Raw genomic sequence first — 10,174 nt, 5'->3', positions numbered from 1 at the left:
CATCAAAATTAAACGAAATAAACATTTGAAATATATGAGTTTGTATGTAATGTATGAATATAATATACAAGTTTCACTTTTTAAATGGAATTACTGAAATCAATCTACTTTTTCATGATATTCTAATTTTATGACCAGCACCTGTATGCGTCAAGTATAAACGCCTCCACCGCTCGCTCAGGTCCGCATGCGACTATAACTGAGTCTTAATGCTGCAAGCAGTGCAGCTTTGTAGTTTAACCAAAGTCATACTAAAACATTACGACTTCTTACATATATAAGGCGCTCCGGATTTTAAGGCACACTGTCGTTTTTTGAGAAAATTGAAGGCTTTTAAATGCACCTTATAGTCCAGAAAATACGGTAATTTGTAATTGACTTTTTGTTTTTTCATGTCTGTTGCTTTAACAAATTTACAGACTGTGGCGAATTAAATTTTTCATTAATATTTTTTTGTAGAGGTTAGGTGACATATATATGCTTTTATTATATCTTCTTTTGTATACAGTAGAATAAATTAAAAGTATTCAATAAATAACACTAAATTATTAACACTGAGGATTTCCTTGTGTTAAAGTCTATTCTTTGTGTGTTGCAGTTGTTAAGGAACAGGTAATGCTTTATGCTTTTAACTTCAGGTATGACTGCAGACCATGTGATAAATAACATTTTCAATTAGAAATATGTTTCTAACTAATTGCCATCAAATTCATTAAGAGCTACTTACAGTCTTCAACGTGAACGCACCGACGGGTGACCTCATCTAGCACCATGTGAGGGGGGCAGAAAGGAAGGCAGCCCTCCACTCTGTGCAGAAAATAATTCAGCTAAAACATGAATTCACAAAAGTAATCAAACTGATTGCTCCTGTTGCTTCTGTAAATTTTAAGTGAATGCCACCACCACCTACGGGCCACCATCTGATGATCACTACAATAACTCAGTGCCAAGGCTCCTGTCTTCAACACTAATTTAATAGCTGATGTTCACTTTTAAAAGACAAATGTGGTCTTGTTTTAGGCATAATTCAAGCAAGTCATACTAAAGGGTTTTTATCAAAGGAGTCTGGTGACTTCTGAGCTTTCCCATCAGAAAGGTTGCCCCATTCAAATGCCCATAGAGTACACCCTGAAATTATTTATTTTTCTGAATCTAAGCCTTTTTAGAGATTAAAATATTTTGTTGCTGAATCTCTTAATATCAACACATTGTTTAGTTTTTCTTTATTTTTTGTCCATATGTCTAGGTTTGACCACTCTCAGGAATCAACTATACTCAAACTAAACTAATTTCAATAAATTTTCTACTGTAAAAATCCAAAAGTTCAGTGGTTTCAGTAGTCATGGAGTGAGCTGTCCACAAATGAATAGCAGCTGGACTTAACTTATTGACAATTTTAAAAGGGAAGTCTAGAAATTTTGCTTATACATGATTCACTAAATGTGTACTAAATTATATGAATAATGGGAAAAAATAAATGCAGTGTGAATGTTGAGTGCTGACTGAATGCTGAAATGTCTTGAAGAAACTGAACTGTTAAAGTTAAAACAATCAGAAAAAAAAACTCAAATTAGCAAAAGCTAAAAGCTAAAATTAGAAAAACAGTACCTAAATGCTACAGTACCTATGCCTCAAAAGTTACCAAAACAGTAGCCAAAAGCTAAAAATGAAGCAGATATGCCGAAGATTTCAAAAAGCACAAAGTTTTTTGAGGATTTGAAAAATATCTCAAAGCATTTTTATGTGGAAAAAAATGTAAACTAAGTTAAATAACTCCTAAAGTATGAACGTTACAAATACAAAAAGTCAGAGGCGTAATGACTATAAAACGGGAAAACAATTGTGTGGTTGCTGACTCAGCATTGCAATGCAAACAGCCAAGCCTGTGTTGAATCCGAGGGAAAAGGTCAAAGGTCTCACCGAGGGATGGTGACGCAGGCCTCAGCCGATGGATCACTGCAGGTCTTGAAGCAGGGGCTGACGCAGGAGTCATACCTCCACTGACATCGAGGACTCGGCGGGGTGTCTGGACTGGGGCCTGATCAAAATACACACACTTTTCTTACTTTAAGGCCATGGTTACAAGACTGAATGTTTTCTTTCAATCGAAAATAAAAACTGCTTTCTTCTGTAGTACAATTCTAGCTTTATGAAAACTTTGGTCTTGAAATAAAAAATGCAATTAAATGCTCCTTTATGGGAATGATGTAAATAAAATCTGTTGTAAATAAAAACTGTTGAACTTACTCTTCAGCAGCTTTAATTTTAGATGACATTATAAACATTTCTTATTATTTTTTACAGCTGTATAAGTGCTTTAATAAAAATTAAAATGATGGACAAAGTCATGATGTTGAGTTTTTAAGGAGATTTTGAGTGTTTGAATTGTAGGCACCCTTAAATCTACATGTATTTTTGTGACAGCATTATCACATTAAATACAAATTAGATTAGCTTAATATAGTGTTCATATAAGAGATTTTGAAATGGATCTATGTGTAGCCTAAACCAATCCTAATCATCTTAAATAAAGTATTTTCTAGGATTTGCACTATGAAGAACAATATCCTGAGGTGGCTCAAACAAACAGCAAATGTTCCAGTCAAGTACTGAACTATTGTCTCTGGATGAGACTGTGTTCAACCCTCTGTTGTCAGCTTGGTTTATATCTCTGAAACAACTAACAACAACTGAACTGAGAACTAAAATCAGAGTTTATTTGTGTAGAAGATTTAAAGACATCTGGTGGTAAAGCTGCGCAATGCAACAAAATAAATGTCTCCTGTTGGAAACTTTCTTTTCAAATTAGAACAGGTTCAGCAGTTGTTAAAATATTGAATAAACTAATTTAAAAGCCAGTAAATTGTGAATTTTTTCACAGTGAGCTCTGAAAGATGACACCCCTTCATAATAATTATGAGAACTTGCTCAAAAATAAGAAAACAAAAATCAATAATTGATGAAAACATAGGAGTATTACTAGTACTGATCAATTCTCTACAGGTTTTTCAAAAATGTGTATTACAGAAAGAAAAAAACTTTCTGCACTTCATTTTTTTCCAGTAAATGTCCTCAAATTTGACATAGTGTACAAGTTATGTACAAATAGACATTTAAATTAGAATGAATAAAAGTAATGTATATACTGTAGTTACATTGCAATAGAAAACACTTTTTTTTTTTACAATGTATGATGTAATTCAATTATTTTTCTGAGGTAAAGGAGCTGCTGTTTTTGATATTGCTGTGGTAAAACTGAACTATGTGACCATGTAAGGCATGTCGTCCTCTGCTGACCTGTCAGCCTGAACAGCGTCGCCTTGCGGAAGCTGTAGCTGTGTCTGAATTTGAGCAGGTGGAGGTGGGGCAGTGTCGCGTGCAGGAAGAAGCCGGGTTTTGCGTGCGACTCGAGCGAGTCGTAGCCCGGGATCCAGGTGTTCCTGTGAAGGACGAAGGTGGCTCCATCCCAGAATACCTCACTCTCCTGCCACTTGGCCAGCCTCACCTGGCCACTGGGGCTTGCATGCAGGAAGAAGTTTGGTCTGTCAGCGGCCTCAAAGGAAACTCGTGATGAGTCTGCATAGACAATTTGTTCATCAGTCAGACAGGAAAGCATTAAGTAAGGTCAGGCAGCTCCTGGGAAGTTTAAATAAATAAATAAAATTTAAAAGTAAAAATATAATTTAAACATTTGGATCAAATCAATTTGTAGAATTACACACATAAAATTGTTTTACAGTTTTTGACAGCAGCAGCCTAAATCTAGTTCATTAAAAGATATAGAATCAATTAATTATGAACCCTCAGGTTCCAGTTCTACCTGACATTTTTTAATAAAACCTAAACATAGCACAAAAGTAAAAAAGGTTTGTGTTTAGTCAAATATGACTTTGTTGTAATAAGTTTTTATGGTAATAATTCTAATCCCATTGGAAAGTTTGTTAATTTCCCTTTATAAAATTTCTTAAGAAAATGTAGGCTAAACAGTAGATTTGAGTATGTGGGATGAAAAACTGCCAATGCCAAACATCTTATTATGTTTCTGACTCTTGTTTCGAGCTTCTGGTACCCCAGTTGCTGACAATCAGATGTCTGATTGGCACCTGATTGTCAGCAACTGTGAGTAACCCGTGGCAATCCAAAATACAGTCACTGATTTCAGTACTAATAAAAGAGATCTTGATTAGTGGAGCTTTCCAGTAAAAGTAAAGTACGCGTTTCTCTCAGCACCTGCTTGTTTCTTACCATCTAATTATTAGAAGCTGAGCTACATTATAGGTGTTGTTTTTCTGAAATGAAATGCTTCTCTGACAGAAAGAGTCTTTCTGAACTGCAATGGCTTCATTGTCATATTTAACTTTATTCACTTTAAATGTACACACTGGGACTTTAATGCTGCAAGCTCTGAAGACCTAAACAATGTAAGACAATTTCAAAATAAATTATATTTACAGCTGCAAAGCGATAAAGGAATTTCTATGTGTTTTAAGGTAAACCCCATAAAACAAATAAAATGTGTATAAATCCTGGTGTAAAACGAGACTGAATATACTTTACTTGTGTATTTTTAAACCCTGCTCTTTGTTTTAAAAAAAAAATTTCTAAGAGAACTGAAGCAATTTTAAACCACACCGATAGTAGCCTGCAATCTGACAGGTTCGGGTTTTCTTGTCACAATTGTAGTGAGAGGAGATCTTCATCATTTCTACTTGTTCTCAGAGAATAAGAACTATGTTTTCACATGAGCGATCAGCACAAGCACATGTAAAAACATACAGTAGTTCATGTGTAACAAAGCACAGCAGGATCTCTGCTTCTGTGCTTCTACCAGCGACAGCGGCTGTTTCAGGTTTGGCTTGCTGTCAGGCCGCTCGAGTTGCTTTATGAGTGTTTGCCAATCTGATCTCTGAACCCTTTTTCAATGAGTCCACCTCCTTCATCAGTGTTTTCACAGGACAGCCCAAATCCGTCCAAACATACCAAATGGCTAAATAAAAAAAAACAGCAGAAGACTAGAGGTCTGGCAGGATTTCAGTCACAGCAGAAAATATTCTGAACAAAATCAGATAATCTGTTCTGCTGAAGGTTGGAGAGACGGAGGAAGATGATGAAGGGACAGACAGGGCGTTTGCTACTCAGCAGAAAATTAAAGCTTCTACAAACTAAGCCCCAATTTTTTTGTTTGCATTTTTTTAATCTATCAAACATTTTATCAAATTGCTTGTGCATATATTTGCAGTACGAGGCAAAATGGAGTTGTAAAGCAGTGAGAATCAAAGAGCTGCTTAATGATCCCAACAGTCTCCAGATGTGTTCCAGTTCCAGAACCAGAACCCCACATTAGAAAGAAACTGACTTTTTTACAACATGTAATTGACCCTGAACGGTGACTAACAGTGTTTCTCAGTTAGGGACACTCACTTCATATTCATATTATTATAATCCAGCACTAGATGTCTTTCTCTAATTTTATTTTCATGTAAATAAAGATGAATATTAGCAACAGATTAATTCCTGCCTGCATGTGTCTCCCTTCAATTTGCGGGTGCTCCTAGTGGTAACCTCTGGTTTCTGTTTTATTAGCTACATACACTTTCAGGTATCCATTCTTCCATAGAAACTACACCTGGACCACATTTCTTTTTGTCTGTGTCTCTTTCCTGTCTTCTCAACCTCCTCCCAGTCAGAACTTGACCACCCAGTCTAGTTCTGGTTCTGTTGACGATGTCTTCCTGTTGAAAGGGAATCGTTCCTTTCCACTGTCACCTGCTGCTTGCTCGAGATGGGGTATTGTTTCATGCAATCTGCTGGTTTTCTAGACTGACAATGTTTTAATGAATTGGTCCTCATTAATACACTCAGTCTAATTTTTTTTTTCAGTTGGATTCAACTGACTGTACTGTATGTATTTAGATTTGAATCTAAATCCATTTTGAACTGAATTGGATTACATGAGATTAAATAGGAGTTGAACTTGCTGCTTTTCTGTATAGTGTTTTGAGATTATTTAGTTGGTGCTCTTCAAATAAACTGGATTGAATTGTGTTAAAAAGCCATGCATTCTATCACACAACTAATGATCTGATCTACAATAGACATACTCTTTTGCTTTATCAAAACATTATGTTTTGTAAAATACCAATTCATGCTGTCTACTATTTTGGTTCTGTTTTAGTTTGGGCTTACATCAGTTTATCAGAGGTTTCAGAAAAATGCTCTAAACTTATTTTTTTAACTCACAAAAATGCAAAATAGTCTAAAAATTTAAACAACAAAAAGTCAAGGTGAGAATCGGCATAGTGGGGAGAACTGTGAGTGGGACTTATGAAAAAATTTGGCTTCAATTAAATCTAAAAAAAAAGATCCACAGAAAGCATTTGACTAATGGAAAAAAAAACAAAAAAAATAGAAATGGTTTTGAAAACTTTAGTGACTTTGGAGTAAAATATAAATGGCATAATGTGGCTTGTAATTTTTTAATGTAAACTACACCAGACAATGAATATAGATTTGATGTGCAAATGACTTTAGTGTGTACAAAGTTTCTGTTCCATTTTAGCTCCAGTTTTTGTCCTTCAGGTTGTGTAACTTTACTGTACAGCACTGGTTCACCAACACTGATCTTATCTTTATTTCCCTCTGAACACAAACTGCTCCACACTGAATAATGAGACACTGAACAGTCAAGACAGCAGAGAGTGAGGAGACAAGGTAATTTTCGATTTAAATAATGACAAAATGGACTCACCATGTGGTCGAGCTCTGCTGAGGCCCGGTGTCATCATGAACTGTGACAGGACCCCTGCGGCGGTGGTGGCAGTGCTGGTGTTAACCCGCTGCAGGAACACGAAGCCGCTGGACCTGCTGGCTGACAACAGCGTTGTCTGATCCCTGAAGGTGAAGAGCCTGAGCGGACCCTTACCCAGAACTGCAGAAAGGAGGCCGTGTTAGTGCTGCACAGATGTTACAACAAATCACATCATGCCCTGAATGTCACAGGAGAATGTTTCACAGTAAACTGCTTAGTTTATGTTTTTATTGATCTTTCCTGCAGCTTGAAATACTGTAAATATGACAGATTGATATCATTGCTGGAGAAAATATTGGGACACCTTTTATTGGACAATACCTTCAACTGTTTCACAGTTTCAGACAGTTACCTTCCAACACGTTATGAAATGCACCCAGTTATCGAAGTAAAACTTCTAAAAACACTGGCTAAATTCCATCCATCCATCCATTTTCTTTACCCACCTCCCCATTTTGGGTCGCGGGGACCTGGTGCCTATCCCCAGCAGTCACTGTGCGAGAGGCGACTGGCAAAATTATTATTTTTATTTATTTATTTTATTTTTTCCAAAATTACATGTACAGCCAAAAAACTGCACTTTCACTATTCAAGTTTTAAACATAACACTACAGTGCTCATGTCTCATTTGTAGATGTAGACATATGTGACTTTGGACTTCCAATAGATGTCTACATTTCAACTAAATAAAGTAAATAAACAAACTCAATATCTCTGCATTGCAGCTACTCACATCCAACTGTACAAACCATTCACACAGATTGACTCTTACACAATAAAAGCCTCTCTCCAATCTGTAGGTGATGCAGTTCAAGATGCATTTCTAATAAACGTAGATAGATTGTCTTTTTTTAACAAAAACAAGTTCAACTCTGTTATTCATGACATCCCAGAGGTATGCTGTTATTACAACACAGCCGGTAAGATTTGTTATTTTAATATTGTTTTTTGATGATGATTTTGATGTTAAAACTGCTATATCAACAGCAAGAGAGTGGGTGGAAAAAAAAATTAAAACCATGAATACATCTCTTTAATCAAAGATAAAAGAAGTTTGTTTGATGAAAAAATGAGGACTAAAATCTGTTTAGCTGGAAAAATCTAAGAATAAATAAGGGCCTAATTAAGTTTCATTAACTTATTTTTAGAATGGTGATAGACTTGTACGAGTTAAAACACATGACTTTTTAAACATAAGAAACTAAATAAAGGTGGATATTGTTGTTGTTGTTTTACAGTTACAGAGTTAAGCAGATGATTAATAACACTAAAATAGCCTTTTTAATATTTACAAAGTTAATAATGAAAATTATAACAGAATATTGATTATTTATAAGTGTTTAAGTCTGAATTAAGTTTCTGTCTTATTGTTAGTTTATAATTTTGATCATGTAGCTTAAAAGTCAAAGGAGAGATTGTTGTACCTTTGTTGTAGAATTCACAATCATAAGCTGCAAAGAGAAAAATAAAGAAGTATCACAGAGAGAACTTGTAAAGAAAACAGTATTACACAAGATGCTTTAAATACAAATCAAATGGTCATCACTTTTTAATAACTCTTTTGTTCATTTACAAAGACTTCTAAGCTGCAACTAAAAGTTTTACTCCCAGGAAGTGATTCAAAAACCGTGATAAGGCTGGGTTTGTTTCACATCTTTACATCAGCTTAGATTGTGTCATTGTTTACAAGTTCCACATAATTTCTTACTTTTCTTTCAAAAGAAAAATGTGAAGTCAACTTCACATCATGAAATTGTGACTTTTATAAAAATTGTGCAAGTTACAAATAAAGAAGTGTTTTGCCTAAAACTCTTTACAGCAGATGAACATTAACTGAAAGTCTTCCTTGAGAAACAGAAAACAAATCCTGCAAAGATCCTCACAGGACCTGAGATATGCTTTATCCTTCAGCTGATCAACTGTGTGTCAGATTAGGAATCACAATGTTGCTGATAAAATCTTATTTTCTGTCTTTTTTTCTGTTGATTCAACAAAAATAACAAATAAATAAAAATTTTGTCCTTTTGGCAAACTGCTGGTAACAAAGAGCCTAAAGAAAAACTTAAAATAAGTTTTTTGTTAGGTTGTGTTGACACAACTGGTTCATCTCTTGAGTTTGAGCTTTTTATGTTTGAGTTTTTCATAAATCATAGTTAAGTGGCTTAACAAACAAAAACATTCTTTCTGAAAATGATTAGGTACTGATCATGAGTCAGTGAGTCAAAAAACAGTGAAACAAAACTTTGAGAGAGCTTCAAAAAGTCTGGAAAACCGCTGATCAAGACCATTTCAACAACCAAGCTACATCCTGTTTTAAAGATCTTATTGTTCCATATTTATCAGACAGAGCACTTCACTCTCAGACTGCAGGTTTACTTGTGGTTCCTAGACTTTCTAAAAGTAAAATGGGAGGCAGAAAATTCAGTTATCAGTTATCTCTTGTGGAACCAACTTCCGGTTTCTGTCCGTTAGGTCTGGTTCTGGTTCTGCTGGAGGTTTCTTTCTGTTAAAATAGAGTCGCTCATTTCCACTGCTGCCTCCGTGCTGCTCAGGATGGGAGATTGTGTTAGTGTTGAAGTGAAGATTTGATACAATAAACTAGCTTTTTAAAAAAATAGATAACTTTTTACTAATTGGCATTTCATAATATACTATATGTGAATGTATTGTATTTAAAATGGATTCAGTTGACTGTGATTGGATTTGAATCTTGATCTGACTTGGGATTATGATTTGGATTTGGTTTGGTTTTTCTTTTTGTACAGTGCCTTGTTGTGAATTGGTGCTTTATAAATAAATTGAATATCAAATATTACACGTAAGTCTGACTCCTTGACGGTAAAACAAAGGAATCTGGGCTCAGTCAAGCCTTTGACAGTACTATATATTGCTGCTCTGTAAAACAGTGAAAGATAAAACACAATAAACGTAGGAACAGGGGCAACTTTACGGCAGAGAGACGGTGAGCGCCAGTCGATAGGAATACCCTCGTGGCAGCAGCGCTGGGCGTATGCTGCCACGCTGGTGCAAAAACACTCGCAGTCACCACCACGGCTGCAGGCACATGTGTCTGCAAGGCAGTTCATGTAGAACCAGGTAACATCCACCTGAACACAAAGAAAATACTCATTTACCAGTTTATTAAGAACTACACTTTAGTTTTACATCTCAACCATTTGTAGATTACAACAAAACAAAATCTGTATTACCTATAGAAAATGAGTAGATTTTAAAAAGAAAGAAGCCAACCTACAATTTCCTAAAAATAACTTTTATCTTGTTTGCTATTTTTCCCCTCTATGCCTAATGTGGTTAAAAGTGTTTGAGTTTATTTAATTAGGACCATGCACAATAACAATATACTCC

The 10,174-nt window shown here is 35.3% G+C and overlaps 1 protein-coding gene across 1 annotated transcript in view; it reads right to left on the bottom strand.

Moving 5' to 3' along the window:
- otog (otogelin) overlaps nucleotides 1-10,174 on the bottom strand; it is a 77,798-nt gene that overhangs the window by 22,366 nt on the left and 45,258 nt on the right. Inside the window, exons 30-35 of the mRNA XM_025008189.2 lie at nucleotides 9,759-9,915; nucleotides 8,233-8,259; nucleotides 6,749-6,928; nucleotides 3,298-3,576; nucleotides 1,921-2,038; nucleotides 728-807 (exon numbers count right to left, since the gene is read on the bottom strand). Of these exons, the coding sequence (XP_024863957.1) occupies nucleotides 728-807; nucleotides 1,921-2,038; nucleotides 3,298-3,576; nucleotides 6,749-6,928; nucleotides 8,233-8,259; nucleotides 9,759-9,915 (841 nt within the window). The remainder of the gene's footprint in view (nucleotides 1-727; nucleotides 808-1,920; nucleotides 2,039-3,297; nucleotides 3,577-6,748; nucleotides 6,929-8,232; nucleotides 8,260-9,758; nucleotides 9,916-10,174) is intronic.

The sequence above is a fragment of the Kryptolebias marmoratus genome, linkage group LG15, assembly GCF_001649575.2.
Source record: "Kryptolebias marmoratus isolate JLee-2015 linkage group LG15, ASM164957v2, whole genome shotgun sequence".
NCBI classification, from domain to species: domain Eukaryota; kingdom Metazoa; phylum Chordata; class Actinopteri; order Cyprinodontiformes; family Rivulidae; genus Kryptolebias; species Kryptolebias marmoratus.
Note: the sequence above shows the minus strand (reverse complement) of the source record. Positions and strands in the feature narration are given on the sequence as shown.